Below are 21,958 nucleotides of genomic sequence, written 5' to 3'. Positions count from 1 at the left end.
ATCAGAGCTGTGTGGTCGCAGGCTCTGGCCCCTGTGATTATGTTTTGTGGAGTAAGTAGCAGAGCTGCTGGGAGGAAAGGGTTCAGCTCTGTGTCTTTTTTTGTGAATGTAGTGGGTTGCAGTGCTGTTCTGTGGTGGGAATGAATCTGTCTGAAGTCTGTAGTTAAGTATGGTTTGCAGCCTCACAGCTTGTCTGTGGTTCTTTCCATCACTTTCTAGTTCTCGTAATTAAACATAGTGCCACTGTGACTGTGAGGAATGCACAAATCCATTATTAGTAGTAATGTTATCTTCACTGGCTAAGGTGAATCCATTTCCATTGATAACGTCCTTTTCTCTCTGTTACCTGTACTTGATTGTCGATGGGACAAGAATGATTGCCCCTACCTGGTGTCTTTTCCTGTGAGAGAAGAGGAAAGGAGCTTCTAGATATATCTCTGCAGTCCTTTATTTTATTTCTCTATTTTTTACCTCTTCCATTCATGGCACCTAAGGCCAAACCTCTACAACCATTTCAGAAGTGCTTCCTGGGCAATGGAGGTTTCCTCTGCATAATGAAGAGGGGCTTAAGGACAAAGGAGGAGGGAGCTGCTCCTTTCTTCTGCTTCTTCAAGCTTTAGTGAGCTTGAAGGATTTTAACTGCAAATAACAAACGCATTTCCTTAGGTGTGAAGCTGATCCAGAGCATTCTCCCACAGCCAGTTTGCTCCATCAGCCCTGAGCTTCTCTACCTGATGATCCCTGCATTCCCCCGTGGACTTGTTTTCTTCTCTCCTGCTCTTCCACTCTATTTCAGGTAGAGTCAAGGAAGCTCCTGAACACTCTGAACACAAACCAGCTGGTTGGAGTTGCAGTTCAGAGGTTCAGTACAGGTGCTGTTACATCAGTGCTTTGAAGTGCCTCATTTTCTGGTGGAATAGATGGATTTGGGGTTTCCATATACTTGCTTCCAACCTGTTGCTTACCGGTTTCTTCTCTTGAACATACGAAGTGCTAAGGAGTAGTTATCTTCAGCTGTGATGGCAAATACGTGATGAACTTGTTTGTGCTCTTATCACTGAAAATTCAGAATTTTCACTATAGTGAGGATTCCATTTTGAAAACATGCAAATGAAAGTGAGAAAGTGTAAAAATTGGCAACCCGAATCTCATGTTACGGCATTATTAGGTGGCTGGGCTGTCAATGAAAGGATGCAGGGGCTTAGCACGGGCTTGGAGGACCAGTCTGTCTGTTTCAGACACAGGCTGGTTGGCTGCCTTTACATCTTGCTGTTGCTTGTATCAAGCAGCTCAAAGCAATGCATGGATAGATGGGTTTTACCCCCTTGTACTCCAAGTGCGACTTCAGAGCTGTGTTCTTGCTGACACAGACCCTCCCTACTGTACTGTCCTACCTCTGCACTCCTAAAAGCTGATTCTATAGAGCAGGACTCTTCAACTGTGGCGATTTGTACAAGGAGATTATATGCCTCAAACTGGTGGCACATGCTTTTGTGAAAGCAGTGCTTATTGTTAGGAAAGAGATTGGAGTTAAAATCCCTGTGGATTGGCTGATCAGTCGTGCTGTTAAATTCCAGGGTTCTTTTTTCTCATATTGCAGGGTAGGTACTGGAAAATTGAGAAGATCCTGCAGATAACTTGCAACATCTGAAAGAGCAATCAGTAAGCAAAAATGGAAGGCTAGGAACCACGGTCTGATCTACGGCTGCGTCCCCACTAGCTGAGTCCAGTGCTGCAGGCCTATTTATCACTCTGTCATCAGGAAGAGGGCTTGAAGGCAGGTTTGTCTAGGTGGATGTTGTGCAGCTTTGACAGCTGTTTCCCATCAGTCTGTAATTCTGTGGGGCAACCCACACATGGTCACTTCTCAACTGAGGCTGCCAGAACTTTGGTTCGTGCTGTTTGTGCCTCTGAAGGTATTTGTGCAGAAATGATGTGCTTTCGTGGGCATTCATGGCGGTAATGCATTTCAATCTCTTTTGAGCTTCTCAGTGTAAAAAAACTTGCTCTCGTGCTGCTTTGGGCTGCTGGCCTGCTTTGCTTTTCCTAGTTGGGATTTGGCAGCGTTCTTCTCTGTGGTGTGTAACAGCAAGGAAGGACAGCCCTCCTATTTGCAGTTCTGTGAAAGCCACACACGGCGTGCAGTGCAGTGTTTATACTTTGTGAGTAAGACGTGGGTAGCGATAGCAGGTTGTACTCACCATCCCAGCCTGGCTCTGAATGGCACTGACAACATCACGAGAAACAGAGGAGGGGTGCTGACTTCTCTTCCAGGGGGCTAGCTCATCTTTTGGGCACATTGAGGAATGAGGGGCTTGTTTCTTATTCAGCTGACATGGAGAGATGATTTCTGTATGCTGTTCACAGCCTATGCCTTTTCCTTGGCGATCAGCAAAAAAAATCTCCAGTATATCATGGGGAGGGAGGAGAGGCTGCTGTAGGTTTCATTGAGTGAATGTGGAAGGCCTCCTGCAGATGCTTTGTTGTGCTGTGTGTTGGCACTGGTCTCTGTCTCTTTGTGCTCACTCTTGTGTTAAGAACTCTGGTAGGATTATGACAGTAGTGTGTGAGTGTGTATTTACATGGGTGTTTCTCACAAGTGAAGAAAGTGTGGGATAGAGGGTTGAAGCTGTGCACGTCCTTGCTCAGAAGTGGAATACATCTAGTAGATCTGTATCCGTGCTCTTTTATTTAGGCTGTGTAAATTGGGTAGAGATATTCTTGATTCTGCTTAATGGGGACGGTGTGTTATGGCTCTAAACATAAGCTATTCTGCTCTCCACAAGATAAATGACAAGAAAGGAGTCTGTAGCATGAAGCACTGAGCTAGAACTGCCCTTAGGTTACACTGGTGTCCTTACGTGCTTTATCACTTGCATGTATGAAGCCTTGATGTGAACAGTTAGCGAACCAGACTGGGGAATTGATGCACATCTTAACTGTCTGTTCTTTCTGACTGGCTCGGTGTTATCACTGGAGAAGCCTGTCACTGCATCCCACAAGTGCTGCTGCTTGCCCTGTGAAGGGGTGGCCCAGGGTGGGAGTGGGGAGCCAGAAGGGAGGAGGAAAGGAGCTCTTCCTTGAGGGAAGCATGAGTGCTGAGCAATGCAGCGCTCGCTGTGCTTTTCAAAGATGAATTTGTACCTCCTTTCCCTACTGGCCAACGAAAGAAATGCTCTGTTTCTGTCTTCCGTTCTTGCTTCATATGGTTTAACCAATATTTCTGTTTCAGAATCCTCACTAGCTGTTCAGAACCATGTCTGACAACGGAGAACTGGAAGACAAGCCACCAGCTCCTCCTGTGCGGATGAGCAGTTATGGGGGAAAGGACCCGTTGTCTGCCAACCACAGCTTGAAACCTCTGCCCTCCGTACCAGAAGAGAGAAAACCTAGGAATAAAATCATCTCCATATTCTCTAGCACTGAAAAAGGTAAGATGCCTCAATTTTCTATCTATTTCTTTATTCTTCTTCCAAGGTTTTGTAGCACGTTATGCATTTGAGTCCATAATCTGCAAGTGAGATTGCGGAATTTCTTTACTGCAGCCTGTCTGAGTATTAGAGAAAATGCAGGAAGTTTGATCTGTGTGTTCAGTGAGCTGTTCTTTCTCTTTGCCCTGGGTTGCTTGAAGATGAAGTGCTCAGGAAGAGAAACTGAATAAGTCCTTAAGAAAAGCCTCAACCTGGTACTTGTCACGTTTGCTGCATTTTTCAACAACCCTAATAAATGTTTCTGATTCCTGCATATCATGTTCCCTACCATTTTGCTAAGTTAAGAACAGATTTTTAGTTTAAACTGAGCATCCGTCTGTTTTGGAAGTTACTTGATGTTAATGACCATTAAGGTGGTACCTTTGAGGTAAGAAGTGGGAAAGCAGGGGGTGTTTGAAGGAGAATAGGGAAAAATGAAGTGCTCCTCCAGAGATCAGATCTGTGTAACTGCACATTTCAGGTTAATTGCCAGCAGGGGAAAATCTACCTCTGTGTAGAAATGGCTTCTAACGCCTGCTAGAATAGAAGCATGCAGAGATTTACTGGCCTGACCTGAGACTGCAGTGTGTTTTGTTACTCTGTACCCTTCAGTGTTTCTAAAAATTTATTCCTGACAGCAGTCAATACTAAATGTTAATGCATGTTGACATCAGTTGTGTTTTTGGATCGACTCAGCAGCTGTCACTGGTAGTTGAGCGCACCCTGTCCTGCATTTTGGGACCAGTTGAGCTGTGTATCTGTTTACAAACACGTGGGAATGGGTTACAGAAATATGACGTGCTCCCTATGGAAGAGCAGACACTGAGGCAGAGGAGTGTGTTTTATTGTTCTGTCAGTGTTAGGAAAGATGTTGCACATTACTGTCTTGTCACGGGGAAGACTTGGCTGCTCTCAGTGCTTTCCAGTTCCGCTCCTGGCTTCCTGCACGTGTTAGGTAGGCCTGGTTCAGACGTGCTGACACAGGTTTGTCTGCTGAAAGAGACTTTGCTCCTCTGGTAGCTCATTCACTCCACTAAGAGTTTCCCCCAGTGCTGGTGTTGGTTCTCACTCAGCTGTGTGAGCAAATGGCAGCAAATGCTTGCAGCAGGCTTCCTGCACTCACAGATAGCTTGCCACAATGTGTCAGCGGTGCTGCTGGGGATGGTGGGCGTGTTTTCCTTTTCAGAGGATGGGAAGGTTTGGCTTTTGGAAGCAGAACAGTTATTTCACAAGGTCACTTACTGTGCAGCAACAGGCTGTGGATGCATGACAGCAGTACAGGTGGTGGTCTTTTTATCTGGTACAGGTAAAAGCCTTAAAGAGGTAAGTCAGTAAAGCAAACGTGAGAAGGAAGTGCAGGCTGGTAGCAACACCTTGAGAGCAAGACTTGGGTCTGTGAAGGAAAGTGCTCTGAACTAATAATACTGAGTAAGACTTGCTTGTGTTGTGAAATGAGCTGCTAATGCAAGCAGGCACAGTGTGGCTGGAGAGCTTTGTAAAGTGTTACAGTGCCTTTACTTCTCCTCAGACATTTCCTCTTTCCATCTTGACAGTGGGTTCATTCATTGCTGGAACGGCCATGAGGGTGGTTGGGGCATTGTCTAAGGTCACCTGAAATTGCTTTAAAATGTGAATACTTCAATTTGTTCTGTAGATACTGTAAATACCAACATTCATCTGCATGCTTGTTCAGCGTGTCTGTGGATCAACTGATACTTGGTGGCGCACAGTAGAAGTCCTTACAGCAAAAGTTGTGCCACTTTGTCTTTTAGATGTTGAAAAGTATTTGAAACAGTGTCCTTCTGAAAAAAAGTTCTGTGTGGTATCACAGAATTGTAGGGGTTGGAAGGGACCTCCAGAGCTCATCGAGTCCAACCCCCTGCCAAAGCAGGTTCCCTACAGCAGGTCGCACAGGTCGGCATCCAGGCAGGTCTTGAACATCTCCAGAGCAGGAGACTCCACCACTTCCCTGGGCAGCCTGTTCCAGTGAATAATGATTGATAATGATGTGATATGATGGTATGATAATGTGGTTGGTGGTAGTTGTTTGTTCATTGGCATAGCTGATGTGCACTCCCATGGGAAAGGCCTGTTTGAGGAAAAGGTGGCTTTTTATTCTGCTGCTGGTGAGCTGTATGCTGGGGTGTATGCAAGACAGTCTTCCAAACTAACTTTGCATTTGGGCCGGTGCAGAGATTAATCAATTACTGCTAAAATATTAAATTCTTCTTTTCAAAAAATGAAGGAATGCCTTCCCAGGAGATGTACAGGGCTGTTAATGCAGATGGGCAGACGTGGTGCAGGGCTGATGAAGCTGTCTGGCTTGGCTCTGCAGCCTTCTGTCCCTTGATGTCACAGGGTCCCTCCTGGCTGTCTCATTGAGTCCCTCAGCTCCTCCCATGGGAGGTGGGCTGGGGCACTTGCTGCAAGCAGCAGGCTGAGCACAAGCAGGGCTCCTGCCCCAACTCTGAGCTAGTTCTGTACTGAAATAATCAGCAAAAAGTCACATTTAAATCACCTCATCAGGGAGCTTTTGCCACCAGTTCCATTGTTCCAGATAAGTGATGAGATAGTCATCTTTTTTACTAGAGTACTTAATTGCCATGAATTTCCTTGGCCAAGCATCTGAAGTCAGATGAACCTGTGTGCATTTTTGGAAAGCTTCGAAGCAGTCTTCTCAACCCAGAGATGTTTATTCTGGAGCAGAACTTACTGAAGGAGTGCTGCAGGGAATAGCCCAGGCCCCAGGGTCGTGCATGCAACGTGCTTGGACAGCAGACTCAGAGCAGAGCCCCATGGTTTCAGCTGTGCTTTGGGGACCTGAGGTTTGCCAGTGCCTCCTGGGCTGCTGAGACCATCCTGCTGGAGCATGCTGCCATACAAGGCTTTGCACAGGGACCCCTTGCATTGGTACTGGTTGATGATGCAGGAGGAGTGCATGGCTAATGCATTTCAAAAGGCTCAGGCTTCATATGGGGAAAATCCGAAGTTCACTTGTGCTTCAAAATGACCGTTGCCCTTTATTAAAGGGATTCCCATTTAAACTGAGAGCTGTGGTGCAAACATAATTGGAGGTTTAAAAATAGCCTGGCCTCACAGTGGCCTTGTTAACAGAGTCTCAAGTATGTCTTGCCAAAGCATGGCTCTCCGGACTTGCCTCTTGACTGGAGTTTGCTGCTTGCATTTGTTTAAAGTCTCTGATCTGCTGTTCTCTTGGGCAGAGCTGTGTTTCAGCTCCTGCCTGGTGTACTCGGGAGATGTGTATTTGTGGGAGGATGGGGTTTATTTGTGCAGCACATTCTGGATGATTTGAGCACCAAGCCATGTTCCCTAGCTGTTAAGTGCTCTGGTACAGTAATCTTCCTGAGGAATATAACTCTTCTTCCTCCTGCTTTCACATAAACAACTGCAAAAGGTTGGGAAGGAGCACGGCTTTCCTTAAAGATGTTAAATGAGAACATTTGACAGTCCGTTTGCTTTTTGGCTCCGACCTGTGCAGCCATATTAAAGATATCCTGTTTATAATAGCTGTGTCTTTCCACTGCATTGTTCAGCTTGCGGCAGCCCACATGGCTTTTCGTTTGTAAGCATTGTCCTGTGTTCCCGTCCTTCCTTTCCTGCCAGCAAGAGGGGATTTTGGACAGTCCCTGGCTCTGGGTGCTGTGACTTAGCTTGCCCCATCACTTGCCCCAGCAGCGTTTAACCACAGTCACTAAGCAAGCCCTATTCTATCTGTACTTTTTCTGTAATGAATCTTTACGGCTTTTCATTTCTTAAAGCAAAACAGTTTTTGTTTGTTTCATAAATGCTACTGTAAATGCAGCTGATTCAGCTCTGCTCCCTGAGCCCATAGGCATTCTCAGGAGTCAACATGCTGTTTTCTCAGTATCGAATGAGACACGCTCCACTGCTCAGTGCCAGGGCTCTGCCTTGCAGTGTGAAGCCTCAGGTGTCAGGTCTCCTGCAGAGCAAACGGCAGCTCCTCTGCCTGGGGGAAGCAAGCAGGACTCGGCCTTTGTTTCCTGAAACCTTCCAACTTTGAACCTTTTCACTAAGTAAAGGGAACGTAATGGTGCCTAACTGGGTTGGTATTTAGAGCTCAACAGAAACTGAAGACAGTTTGCAGGGAATGGGAATGGGAAAAAATTCCCAAACCAAACCTTGTGCATTATAAAATATCTGAACGTAATTCTGTGTGGGTTGGGTTGTGCTTGTGGTCCTTCTCATTATCTGTTTCTGCTTCTGGTGTTTCTTAGATTTGCTTTCTTGTTATATTTTTTTCCTTCCCCTTTCAGTTTAAATTACATAGTTGGTCTGAGGCTATCAATTTTTATCTTCATTGAGGAAGGCGTAGTTTGCATTAATTACCTTGAACTGAAGCAGTGAGACGACTGAGTTTTAACTGTCTTTAGGGTGAAACTGAGATTGAACTGAAGTTCCCTTTAGAGCTGTTCTTAATCCACGTGAAAATGTCAGCTTTTTCCCTTGTGAAATGAATGTTTCATGTGTTCCAGAGCTCCCTGTGCTCTGGGGCTCGTAATCTCTGATTTGATTCCTGCCACAGCGCAGTGATTTGAGTGAAAGGAGTTGGTGATTGTTACATGAAGTCTGTACTTGAAGATATCAAACTCCTGTGTCGTGTGTGTAAATGCTGCCATCCAGCAAAAAGAATGATGGTTGCATTCATCCCATTCATTTTGCTTGGATTTCTTATATGAAATGGGGACAGTGGGACTCTGTCTTACACTGAGTAATGAGTAAATCATTACTCAGTAGGTCTCTCCTTGCATTTTCAGGAAGCAAGAAGAAGGAAAAGGAACGACCAGAAATCTCCCCGCCGTCAGACTTTGAGCATACTATCCATGTTGGCTTTGATGCTGTCACTGGAGAGTTCACTGTAAGTCGCTGACAAATCAGCTGTGGGTCAGTGCTACAGAGAACATTGTGGTGTTTTAGAATGAAGAGTTAATCTCTTTGTTCTTATCGAAGACATAATTACACTGTGTATTTATAAAGCACACAGAGTAACGAGACTGTGACCTGTTAGTGTTCCTGCAGTGTCAGTATCACATCCAGGGCTTTGTCACCTGGGAGAGCCTTCCTTAAGAAATGCTGCAGGGAAGGAAACCTCCCTCTTCAGTTCGCTTTCCATAGTTTGTAATGCTGGTGCTGTTGAGTGCTTCTGTATTCCCATTCCTCATGACAAACTGAATATTCCTGGAAGGCACAGTGTTAGGAAGGGCTGGAGCCCCTGAGTGCTTGGGGTGCTGAGACATCCGGAGGTATTTCAGCTGTGTTTCATCTGTTTCATCGCCTTTGTAAGTCTCTGTCACATAATTTGGTGTGCTTAAGGCTGTACATGTTATGCTTTTGTTCTGCTTTTTAAATGGCTTTTTCTTTCAGGGAATGCCAGAGCAATGGGCTCGGTTGCTACAGACCTCAAATATCACCAAGTTAGAGCAGAAGAAAAACCCTCAGGCGGTACTCGATGTGCTGAAATTCTACGACTCCAAAGACACAGCAAAACAGAAATATCTGAGCTTTTCTGCTCCAGGTGAGATGCAAGTATGCACAAAGCATCCTGAAAGGGGAATTGGGCATTCCTCTTTGTGAACTGTTAATCTGATTCAAATGCTGAAAGAGCAGCCTACTTTTCAGTAAGGAACAAGAAATTTGAAGATGGATTTAACGCTTACTGGAAACTGTCTTTGTCCAGTAAATTTCCCACTTTAAGTGGAAAGGGAAAGAAATGGAACCAGTTAATTCAAAGTAGCAGCCAAACATAAGCACAGCCCATTAAGAAGCTGGGGATCTGTGACTGATCAGCTGGTTTCATAGTGGAGACTTGCTCCTCTGGTCTGTGATTGAAATGTGTATCTAGATGCTTTTTATCTGTGAACTTGCATGTTCCTTTTACCCACATGATGACACCAAAGATGTAAAATAAGTTACTGCTCTAGGTCAGGAGCTACATGATGGGGCTTTAGAGCAACTGTCCTACAAATGCACACAGTTCCTTTTATGCAGTTCCCTTCCAAAGGACTTGCAGTCAGAAAATAACTTAGTAATAAGGCTTTGTAATGTCCTCATCCTTGACTCAAAATGCAGCTAGTGGAACACATCTCTATTTAATCACTAATTCACATCTCAGTAAGACAAGGGGGCGTGTGTGTGGTGGGCAGTACTGAGTTTGGAAAACTGTGTCCAGGTGAGGTGAAGAGCAAGTGGGGAAACAAATAGTGCTGTCTGCTTTGGAAACTTCCTTCTGCTTGGAGATAGAGTGCAGTACTGCTTTCTTTATTTATTACTGTCGGATTTTGTTTTCTGAGAAATGAAGAAATCTGAAGTGATCCCTGTTCTTTGTGCAGTTTACTTGTTATGATTTTTTCTGAGGATTTTGTCTTTTTCATTTTTTCCTATCTAGAAAAAGATGGTTTCCCTTCAGGAACACCAACGGTGAGTGAGTTTACTTTAAGCTGTGTCGTTTTAAGCACATTTATTGCAGGTCTCCTGTTTTTCCTGTGTACCAAATCTTATATCAGTTGTAATAGGTTGCTTATACCAATCAACCTGTACTTTTCTTTTGACGTGAGTAAGAATAATCTTATACTTTATAGGAGAACAAACAACAAAAAAACCAAACAAAATACAAATATTTAACGTTGCGAGGAAAACAATTTTGTTTGTATTTGTGTTTTCTTGAACTTTGGGGAAAAAAATGCAGACCAATGCCAAAGGTTCAGAGCCATCAACAGCTGTGGCAGATGATGATGATGATGATGAAGAAGCCCCGCCTCCTATTATTGCTCCGCGCCCAGATCACACGAAATCGGTGAGAAGCGATACAACTTATGGTGCTAACCTGCATTTCACAGAACTTTTTGTTTTTTGTGATTATCCTGAACTGCCCATCCAGCTTGCTAAGTCTCAGGATTCCCTGATTCGTTTGACCCTGGTAGATGTACATACTGCTATTCTGTTATTTTCACCCCAGGAGCACAAACATGTGAGTTATCTGTACTCATCAGTTGATGCTGATTCTGCTTCACACAGACTGAAATGACATTTCTAAACTTGCAGGATGAGATAAGGCTACAGTTTGGTATTGCTGCAGTAGTCATTTGCAGCTGTGAACTTGCATTGTTTTTCAAATGTATGGCTATTGAACAGCTCAGAAGGAAACAGAATAAAGCTCTAAGAAAATCCCTGGGACTGGGGACAACTGGGAAATTCCCAGGCATTAATGATGCTTTTCATGCTAAAGCACAGATCTTTTTTTGTCTTGTTAGGGGTAGTTGTCCTCACTATCCAGTATTGATTCCTATTCCGTGAAAGGTGAAAATTGCAGCAAGGAAGTAAAAGGAAGGGCCCTTTCAACTATTTAGCTATCATAGGTTGCAAAGAATAAGCAAGTAGAAAACCCCAAAAATGTCTGTCTGTGGCAGTTAATCTCCAAGCATCTGTTCTGGGCAGAAGGAGTCTGCATCTTTCTTTCAGAGGCCAGTTGGGTTGTCAGCATCTTGTCTTACTGAAATACAATGCCTAAGTTCTGCCTCCAAGCTGTTAAGTAAAGTGGTGCTTAGAGATCTTGGAAAATTTGTGATTGTTTTTAACTGAAGGTCTGTGATTGTAAATGCACAATTTAAATGAGTGAATGTTATCTCCTCAAAACAGATTTATACACGGTCTGTAATTGACCCCATCCCTGCACCAGCTGGTGACGCTTCTGTTGATGGTGGGACAAAGTCAGGTGATAAGCAGAAAAAGAAGACCAAAATGTCAGATGAAGAGATCATGGAGAAACTACGTAGGTGTTTTTCATTTCAGATAAGCAAAGACTTTAGGATTTCTGGGGCAGCAGTCATTAAGCTTTTTCCCTGGACCCTTATTTCTGTGTAGGGTTGTGTGAATACTGTGCTTGGTTGGTGTTGTGTCAGACAGTAGCTGGGAGGAGCTGCATGCAGACGTTTCAGTGCTTTGGAGGTCTGTTGGGTAAAAAGGATTGTAGAACTTTAATTTAAAGGTTGGTTGTAACACTGCTATCAGCGTGTATAGTATATCCATAATACCTCAAAATATTCTGTTTCTGTTGTAGCTTGTTCCGTAATCTTCTTGAAGATAATTTTTAACCACAGTCATGTTCCTGTGCTTTAGTCAGGAACTGACTGGTTTCTGGAGCAAGCTAACCTAGTGGATTTGTCATAATCTCATGTGGGGTTTTTGCTATGTAGAAGACTATTATTACTTGAGATAATGGGAAATAGCATGATCTGTCTTGTTAAGAGTAAAGCCTAGCAGAATGATTGTCTGAAGCTGGGCCTTTTGTGAACTGAACCAGGAGCCTTTGGCTGTTCTGTGCTATTAGTGCTGATCCGCTCTTGGAGGTCTCTTGGCCAAGGCAGTCTTGCTGAAGGGGAGCAGTGGGATTGATGTGTTTTTTTACCATGAGCTGGCAGAAATTGGCTGTGCTACAACAGCAGAGAACGTTTCCAAAACCCATGGTAAGATTCTGTGAGGTAATGTTTTTCTTTTTTTTTCTTAGGTACTATTGTGAGCATAGGCGATCCCAAGAAAAAATACACCAGATATGAAAAAATTGGGCAGGGGTAAGTGTTGTTCCCAACTTTTATTCCCTGTGAGTTGGTTCTAAAGGCAGTGTGTGCTGTTCTGTCAGGTAGTGGCCATTTTCTGAAGCCCAGCAGAAGCGTTGGCTTTATTAGGCATTGATAAAAAGATGATGGGTGCTTTACAGTGCTGGAAGTTCCGAATTGCAAAAACTGAGAAGCCCTGTGACAGCTCTCTGGGTGTATTTAGTCCTCTTCCAGTAAGATGCATTCAACCATTTTGTAATACGACCACTGAGTCTCTTGAGGGTACATTGGTTGGCTTCCTGTGTGCTAAGCTAACAACGTTACCTTGACCGATTTACTGCTCTAGTGTTCCTGTGTGCAGTGTTCTGAGCAAAAAATATCGAACTCTAGCTTATCCAGCTTTCATTACATGTAGCTGACTCATGCTATATGCTTTCCAAATATCTTTGTGTTTGTGAAAGGGTTTCCCCTGGAGGAAGATGAGAAGTAATACATGCTGCAGAAAGGGCTTCTCAGCTTTTCCGCTTGCAGTTAGCAGCACAAATTATAGGGCCTTAGCTGAGCTCAGGAGGCACAGATTGGCTCATAAACGAGAGTACTTCTGATGAATTTGCACCAGCTGACACTTCTCTGATACTGCTTCTTTTTAACACCTTCTTTTTTATAAAGCTTTTAAAACTTTGCAGACTGACACAACTTGCTGTTTGTGAGTGTCTGTTCAGGTGCATGTAACATTTTTGTTCTTCACAGGGCTTCAGGTACCGTTTTCACAGCTATTGATGTGGCTACTGGGCAGGAGGTAAGATTCCCATGCTTATGGCGTTGAAAGTACTTTTCCTATAAATATGTTCTGTAGTGGCTGAAATAATCTAGCTGGATTTCTTTCAGTGGCTCCAATCTTTGTTATTACCTCCCAAAAGAATGTCATGGTCATTTGTAACAGTGTGTGCCTTGTTTTGTAGTAATCAGATGATGAGAGCTAAAAATAGAGGTGTTTTTTTTTTCCTTTCCAGTGTAGAGCACAGGGAGTGAGATGTTCCAGACACGTGCTTTGAAAACAGTTTATCTTTCAAATATTGGTGGCAATAATACTCTAGATTTTCAGAGATAAAACATCTGGTCTTTCAATACTTCTCCTCTAGTCCTGTTTTGGTAGAGGTGATTCGATGCACCTTATCTACATGGAAATAGCTTGTCCCCATCTTTTTTCTTTTAATTAAAATGCCCTCTCCACATTCTGCTCTGTTTTCACTGCTTGATGCCTCCAAACTCACGTAGTAAAGATGATGACATCAACAGAATTCTGCATCCTTGTCATTCAGGTGCAGTCTCTTAATTCCCCAGAACTAAAACACTGGGAATTAAATGCTTTAGTTTTTCCTTAATCTTCCTTGGAAAGTCTGAAAATAAGAGTTCGTTTTGTTGCTGGTACATAATTGCCCTTTCATCAGTAACCACATCTACCAGTACTGTAGTAGAATATTACATTGTAATAAATGCAAGCCTCTCAGTTTCTTGGTACATTGTCTCTTAATGTGCTTCCTGCACCCTGCAGCACTTCATGTCCTCTTACTGCAGAGTGAAGGTTTGGCCTTACTTCCTTTCTTAGAGCTTCTCTGTCCTGTTAAACAGATGGTTTAAGAATTGATTGCTTGTGTTCTCTGTCTTCATGTGTTAAACTGATACCATAGTCTGACTTCCTCAGTGCTTAATGTCTGTGGGAGAGAAGGAAGCTCTGAGAGTTCTGTCCAGTGTGAGAAGCTCAAAGAAGGATTTCACTGCTGTTTTCAGTTCTCTAGGGGGGAAAGGTGTAGGAATGAGGAGGATAGATTGCTCTTACAGATGCACAGTGACAAGACAAAAGGTAACACACACAATACCTTAAAGAATGGTAAAGTTAGATATTAGAAATTAGAAAAGAGTGACCAGACATAGAACAGGGGCCCAAAGAGCTGGTGGAATCCTTGCTCGTTGAGATCTCCATTCAAAACTCCATTGGGCAAGGCCTTCAGCAGGCTGCTCACAGTCAGCCGCTTCGGGCAGAGGGGTGGCCCTGAGGTGCCTTCCACTCTCAGTCTGTGATTCTATGCCACATGTTCTCTTGTTTTGCTGCCTTTGGCTATATGCAGGGATCGTTTCTGCAAGACTGTGTCAGTTATTGGGTTAACAATTCTTTTAAATCTTTCTTAAGTCTGGAATACATAATCTAATGAGCTTATTTCTTGGTCAAGAATGTTCTTCCCTTCTCTTTCTGGAATAGGTTATTGTCTTAATTGCTTGGAGGCTTTTCTGGGCTTTCTTTCTCTGTAGAGTGGTATGTCTCATGACAGTATTTTCCCTATGACAGTCACTACAGACAACTGATGATTCTCCTTTCCTTGACTACACCAGTACCTGTGTACAGCTTCCTGGCAGGTCATTTCGGTTCTCTGATTTTGAGTTCTCTCTCAGGCTAATTCCTTTACTTGTACATTGAGAAACTATTTATCTTGCTGTATATTTGAACATTCTCACTTCCCTGTTTGATAGTTTGCTACATCTTATTCCTTCAGTGCTTTCTCTGTTGAATTGTTCGATAGATCTTTTCTGTCCATAATGATTTTTGCAGCTCCTTCTGTCTTCCAGCATTCTCAGACCCAAACACTAAGCTATTCAGAAGATGAAAAAAAAAAAATTGCTTGCCTTGCTTTGGGTGACAGCTCTAAGTAGCTACAAGCATCTCTTCTGCTTTAGCCCTGTTATGAATTTAGGCAGCTGTCTTTTTATCTCCTGAAAGTTTCCTTTGCTATCTGTTTTGGCTTTTGCTAGATTGAAGGTTTTGGATTGTTTCAGCTGCTGGAATAAGGTGTTGGCTATCAGTATGAGTTGTATGCTAATAAAGTTGTACTCTTTCAAGTTGTATGCTAGTAAGAAGTCAGCTTGCCAGCTGCCAAACAAGCTGTGCTGAACTCCCTAATTTTGTTATGGAATCTCTCGCCTCTTCTAAGCTTCTGCTGTATTAAGAATGACTGCAAGGTTTTGATACTCAAGTTTGAGTGATTGCTGTTTCATTTTGTCCTTGTCAGGTTGCTATCAAGCAGATAAACCTGCAGAAACAGCCCAAGAAGGAGTTGATTATTAATGAGATCTTGGTAATGAAGGAGCTAAAGAACCCCAACATAGTCAACTTCCTGGACAGGTAAATGAAGACAGCTGGCTGATCCTTCATGCCTAGGGGTTTCAGAAGTTTCAATTTGATATTCTAGTTATAGACCCAGACTTCCTGTTTATCAGGGTCTTTAAAAACAAATGAGGCTATATTTATATTGTCATTTAAAAAAAAAAATTTTTTTAAAGTCATCTGTTATAAGGAGTGCTCTTAACAGTTCAGTATGAAGCTTTCTGTCTTGAACACAGTGCTGTGTGTAGCTGTGCATCAGTGGTGGACAAGAGTACAGCTGGAAAACGCTGTGATGTAGGGTGTTATCCTGCCCATTTAGAAAGCAGAGGGCTTTTATTGCCAGCATAAACATTTCAAGCTACCTGCCAGAGATCAGCTTTCTTTATATATCCTCTCGAAGTGTTTGTGAATCATTTCCTTGACCAGAAGTCACAGTGCTCTTAGCTGTCATTTTTCAGTTCTCAGTCTCTCCTGATGGCACGTGGGCATGCTGTTTGTTTTGTGTTTGCAGTTACCTCGTAGGAGATGAACTGTTTGTGGTGATGGAGTATCTAGCTGGAGGCTCACTAACAGATGTGGTCACAGAAACATGTATGGATGAAGCACAGATTGCTGCTGTTTGCAGAGAAGTGAGTATTGAAATTGAGGAGTGGAGGAATGCAAGTGTGCTCTGCTCACAGAGGTTTTATGGTGCACGTACATCACAAGTAATTGCAACAGTTGCTGTTGGATCCATTCAGTTAGGAAGAGCGAGTGATACTAAGAGCACGATTCAATATTAAAATCAGAGAGACACGTGGAAAATAACAAAGTGAATCTCACCCATAAAACTGTGTGTGCAACCTGGAACACAGAAGAATGGCACCAGTTTTGAGCTGGCTGTTTGGGTTAAATACTGGGGCAAACGAAGATGAACTTGATGCAGACTGTCCCTGTCTTGTTTTAGCAGCTGTTTTCATTGCATGGTAAATCTGTAGTTCTGCTTTCTTTGTAGATCTGCTAGGAAAATAATTCTCCAGAAAATTCTAACTGGAGAAATTTTAAGTATGATTTTGAGAGTTAAAAATGTGTGATGATGGAAAAGTTATCGGTGACTTCTGACCTCAGTCAGAGTGCCAGCATCTAGCTCAGGCTTGACTTATTATGGCAAAGGAAGAAGTAATTGTATTATCTGCTGTGCAGAAGAAGCATAGGCTTTCCAAGCCCCACTTGGCTATGTGAGCATGACATCTGCTTTTGATGATTCATCCAAAGGGAGGGGATGGAAAACAAACTTTACATTACATTAACTTGTATGGACAGGTAATGATTTCCTGAGAAACCAGAGCTGGAAGCAGAGAAAGACTATTTACAGTAATCTTTTCAGAGGTAAAAGTTGAATATTGAGCTGTTGTACTTCATGAGAACCCTGCTGCCCACACTGCCAGATACCTGCCATTCTGTAAATGAGTACTGCTTTGCTAAACCAAGCAAAGGTACAAGCTGCCTGCTGGGGATTACAGCTGTGCCACAAGTGGCAAATGCAAAATCTTTTGCTTACGTTAAAAGAGAATATCTTATACTTTTTTTTTTTTTTTTGGCCTTTTTTCAAACTGCAAAAGTAAATTTCATTACGTTTCTACGAAGAAACTGCGTGTGAAAGATTTTAATCTAGAAATGAGCAAAAACAGTATTGATGACATTCATAATTCTCTGTCACAGTGGTTACTTCCACGTTGAGAATGAAGCATTCCCGTTGGTGAAATTTCATGCTGAAGGGCTCTCATTTAGTCTCTTACAGTGCAGTTCCTCCACTTGTGGAAATGTCGTGTAGCAAAGTGAACATCTGTGATGATGATGGTTGGATTTCTGGGTTTGTTAAGGTAGCAGAGAAGCTGTGGTTCAGTTATCTTTGACTTCTAGGGATCTGCAGAATATTTAATGAATTTATGTATTTGTTTAGCACAAGAGCTTCCTCTGCTGGTTGTTTTAAATAACAACTTAGAGCATTTTTTCTTCCATGCTGGTTATGAGTTAAAGCAGTGTTTTGGGATTGATGTTGAGATACAGAAACTGCATTTCCATATGCTAAATTTTTCTTTTTTTTTTTCTTTTTTTTTATTCCCCTCCCATCCAGTGCTTGCAAGCGCTTGAGTTCCTCCATGCCAACCAGGTCATCCACAGAGATATAAAGAGCGACAACGTGCTGCTAGGGATGGATGGATCAGTTAAACTAAGTGAGTACCAGGCTGTTGTTTCAGTGTTCTGCTTTCACTTTCCCAATAAGCTTTGCATTAGTGAGCCTGCATTGGTAGGAAGAGAGCTGACAGGGAAATCTGAGGTGATTTTTTTTTATTGCAGATGAATGATAGAAACTAATTCCTTGTTATAAAGTGTATAACCTGCAGGTAGCTGGTATGGAAGTGCTGAGGGCCCTAATACTTAAGATTCTGAGAGTATTATTCCAAAAGGATGCTGAAGCAAGCCTGTTGTCATGTGAGCCTTTTGGTAAATGAAGTAACTGGCAGCATGCAGTGATGCAAAGATGGAAATGATTGCAAGAGAAGAGTTGCAAGAAACTGCAGTTACTGTGTTGATCTTTTCAGATTGTTGTGACTTGCCTTTAATGTTTTGCCCTTTTCATTAGAAGGTCACTAACACAAAAGTTGGATATTATTAACAGTTTATATTGCAGTTCAGTCTTACACTGCACTTGTACTGGGTGTCCTTTTCTTGGACTGAAAGTATAATACAATTTCATTAATAAAATCATGAAATGGCTAAAGAAACTGCTTACTTTTCAGGTAATTGTCATGCATGCATGAACTTGTCTTTAGTAAGTCAGTTTCTGGTGTGTGTAAACGTGGCAGAAAAAAAAAAAGAACATTGAAACTACATAAAGTGGCTGTCAGGAATGCTGGGAGAGGTGTGTGATCTGACTTCTTGGTATACAGCAATATACACAGCATTAAACAACCAAAAACTTAAGGGATGTGTTTGAGTAAGAATTTGCAATGCCATAAAAACACATCTCAGCAGTATTCCTTACTCAGATGGTTTGCAGTCTCTTGTTGGTCATGAGATGGAGTGTGAAGAAAGATTACGAGCAGCCTGGCTTGCTTAGCAGTGTTGTTGGATGCTCTGCTCTCTTGTGTAGGAGTTTGTTTGTTTGTTTAAAGGAGTTGTGTGTTTGTGAGCAAACAGAATGGATTCAGAAACCAGAGTGAATGATTACAGTAGAGTCACCTGGAGAAGGTTCAAAAATCAGAGCTGTCAATGCAAAGAAGTGTGGTGAGAGGACAGGGAGCAGCCTGTGGGGGAAAAGCACTGCTTCCGAGAGGCTGTGCAGAGATGATGGAGGGAGAGAAAGCAGGAGTTGGCTCTGAAAACGTGCTGGGTAAAGGGGAGGTACTGTAGCTGTGGTAAGGCTAGCCCTCTGGCTGTGTTTATAGAGCTTCTACCAGCTGTCTAGGTGGAGGGTGGAAGCTGCATCTACTTCAAGCTCTTCCCTTTCTGGAGGAATCTGCAGCAGGAAAAGACGCCAGTCTGCCTGCCTACTGCCTGAGTCTCAGAAGGGGTGTCAAGCAGTTAGATGATGATGAGAGAACATCTTGTGGAAGGAAGCAGCAGCCAGTGGGAGCTTTAAAGACGCATGCCCTGCCCACAAAAGGGGCTGCTGTAAAGCTGCCCTCACTATTAATGCCTGCAGATACTTACTGGCTAAACTGGGATCTACACCTTGCCTGTCTTTCCTGGCTGGTGGGATGGTGCTGAAGGCCCTGCTGGTAGCAGGAGGCATACACTGCTGCTGCTTCTCTGGTGTGTTTGTTGAAGTAGGCTGTGTGTTGAATTGGGCACGATACCTGCCAACAGGCCTGACTGAAAGAAATGCTGGTGAGGAACTCAGTAGCTTCCATAGGGTTGTTTTTTCTTTTTTGTTTTTCCTTTTCCAGGCAGCACTTTGACAGTGGGGGTGGGATAGTTCTGAATTAAACTGTCCTCTTAGTACAACTTAGCATTTTGAGAACTGTGGCTCTTTTGTTGGTACTGCTTGGCATAACACTTCAAAATTGATTCAAAATTTAAAATTCTCTCTCCTTCTCTCTCTCTCTCTTAAACTTAGTGTCAATAATAAAGTAAAATCTTCTTCCTGCCTTAACTGTGTTCTTATTGATGCTTTACATGCCTGGGAAGTGGGAGTGCTGCAGCTGGATAAAGTAACATGATGGAACATGCATTGCTGCTGCACCTGAAGGCTATAGGAATAGGTGACTTTTCTTGTTTTCTTGAGTGTGGTTGTTCTCTTCAAGTAGTTACCTTGTGGAAAGGTTTGCTTGTCCAGGCTCCTTCCTCTGAGTTTCCATGTCTCTGTCAGCTGTAGTGCCTGTATTTGATGGCCAAATTGCTGTGAAACGCTGAACTCAGTAGCTGCAGAAATGACATCTGTTTAGCAGGGCAGAATCCATGGTTTGTAGATTGACTTTTTTTTTTTTTTTAGCTTAGGCAGTGTATACCATGCACAGAAGAGTTGCCTTTGCTGTTCTGCTTCGTTTCTTTTGGCTGGTACCAGTCTAGGAACTGAAGGAAGGACTGGGCAAAATACCATTCTTGTACAGGATAATACTTATGTCCCTTTTTGAGAGGACAGAAAGCTTTACCTTTTTCCCACATAAGTCTGCCCTGCTTAAACATCTTAAGGTTTTATGTGTGTTTTGCACATTGTAGTTTGTAATGTGGAGAATATGGCGGGGAGAAAAAATGTTCCCCCTCCATCAGAAGCCCCTCGAGTGTGGAGGAGTAACGTATGTGTGTAGTAATAGAGAAGACTAAGAAGTCCATTTCCATGGATGCACCAAGGTAACTTCTTTAAATTCTGTTATCCTACAGCCGACTTTGGTTTCTGTGCTCAGATCACCCCAGAGCAGAGCAAGCGCAGCACTATGGTTGGAACTCCTTACTGGATGGCTCCTGAAGTCGTCACACGGAAAGCCTATGGCCCTAAAGTGGATATCTGGTCCCTAGGCATCATGGCTATTGAGATGGTGGAAGGAGAACCCCCGTACCTCAATGAAAACCCCCTGAGGGTAAGAAATACAGACATGGCTAGGACCGTTTGTGAGCATTTATCAGGTGAATCTCAGCAGGCTCAGTGTGATTCTTGACAGCGTCTTACCTTACCTTAAAAAGTAAAGCCCACAGACAACGAGCTTCAGTAGTGCAAGGAAATTCCATCCAATGGATGACTGCTGTCTTGAATTTGCACTCTATTCAGAATATAAGTGCAGATTGTACCTTCTTGTAACTGAAACCTTGGACTTGGAATTCAGTCTTCTGCCTTAGTTTAGGAAAGGTAAATCCATTAGGATATGAAACATGCTGCTTTGTCAGTCTGATACTTTCTTCTGGAAGATATACAGACGTATCTCTTGAATAACTTGCCAAAAGATTTAGAAAGCTATTTTATTACTAGCAAGAATACATTGCAACTTGCTGTAAGTGACATTCTTAAAATGTTTCATCTCATTGGGATAGACTGCAGACTCTTACTCATCTAGACTGAGATATTGTCTCTAGGCCGGTCGGTTGTTATCTTTTAAAGGCTTGAGCTGGCTGTACCACATTCCTCGTTTTACAGGCGTTATATTTGATAGCAACTAATGGCACACCAGAGCTTCAGAACCCTGAGAAACTGTCCCCAATATTCCGGGATTTCTTAAACCGATGTTTGGAGATGGATGTTGAGAAAAGAGGATCAGCCAAAGAATTGCTACAGGTAAGAGTCAGCTTCTCTCAGAGTCTGAGGTACAGAGGCCACTTTTAAGGTAAGCGTGTTAAAAGGCACTGCAGACTAACACTGCCTTCTGTCTTGTGTCTTCCTCTGAGCAGAGGGGGAAGGACTTCAGGGGGCAGTAGGTTGGGAGGAACCACTGTCATCAGAGGTTGTACTGGCTGTTCTGAAGTCTTTCTGGCAGTAATCTGCGCCATCGTTCTGCCACACTATCTAATGACTGGTGATTCACTGTAATAGAGCCTTTAAAGTGAGCAGAATAGGACTGAGAGAAGGAATTTGAGCAGGAAGCCTTACTGGAAAGCAAAAGGCTGAGACTGCTTTGGGAAGAGGAGGGATGATTAAATGCAGGCTATGAGTGCTACGAGCCACTCGGTCTGTTCCTTTAGAAGCACTGGTAATATTTGCACTGCTTTCTGTATCTGAGGATGGAAAGAGCTGTATGAATGTGTGCCTTACACTGGCTTTTAAACTGTCTTTCACTAATTTACTGTGCTTCTTTCTTCCTGGCAGCATCCCTTCTTGAAACTGGCCAAACCTCTGTCTAGCTTGACGCCACTGATCCTGGCAGCCAAAGAAGCAATGAAGAGTAACCGCTAACGTTATTGCCATGGCCTACGTTTGGTTTTGTTTTGTTTTGTTTTTTACAAATCTTTTTAATATATGAAATTGTTACACTTCTGGTGGGAGGGAAGAGGTTTGCGGGTGGGATGGGGCGGGGGGAACATCTGCAAAAGGGAAGCAACTCTCATCCAGAAGACACCTGACATAAATTGTGGTGAATCTAGCGATCCCTTTCTGGGGTCCAGAAGGAATTGAGGACTGAATTACTGGCTTTTTTTTTTTTTTTACCCTTTTTCTCCTATATTTTTTTTTCTCCAGACAGCCCAGAAATGCCACTTAGCATGCCCAGGGTTTTAAGGGCTTTAATGACTTTACTGTAACAACTCCCATTCATTGTACCCTTGTG

General features: G+C 43.0%; 1 protein-coding gene across 1 annotated transcript; it reads left to right on the top strand.

Annotated features, from left to right (window-relative positions):
- Nucleotides 1-3,256: 3,256 nt before the first annotated feature.
- PAK2 (p21 (RAC1) activated kinase 2) lies at nucleotides 3,257-21,588 on the top strand (the record flags this gene model as incomplete). The annotated part of the gene is made up of 14 exons (XM_079539887.1): nucleotides 3,257-3,431; nucleotides 8,267-8,367; nucleotides 8,874-9,024; nucleotides 9,895-9,926; nucleotides 10,195-10,302; nucleotides 11,145-11,277; nucleotides 12,013-12,076; nucleotides 12,812-12,860; nucleotides 15,127-15,239; nucleotides 15,733-15,850; nucleotides 17,338-17,437; nucleotides 20,088-20,284; nucleotides 20,836-20,973; nucleotides 21,502-21,588. The coding sequence occupies 14 exons, from the start codon at nucleotides 3,257-3,259 to the stop codon at nucleotides 21,586-21,588; spliced, it is 1,566 nt and encodes a 521-aa protein (XP_079396013.1).
- Nucleotides 21,589-21,958: the final 370 nt, after the last annotated feature.

This window comes from Tetrao urogallus (assembly GCF_951394365.1).
Source record: "Tetrao urogallus genome assembly, chromosome: 9".
NCBI classification, from domain to species: Eukaryota; Metazoa; Chordata; class Aves; order Galliformes; family Phasianidae; genus Tetrao; species Tetrao urogallus.
Note: the sequence above shows the minus strand (reverse complement) of the source record. Positions and strands in the feature narration are given on the sequence as shown.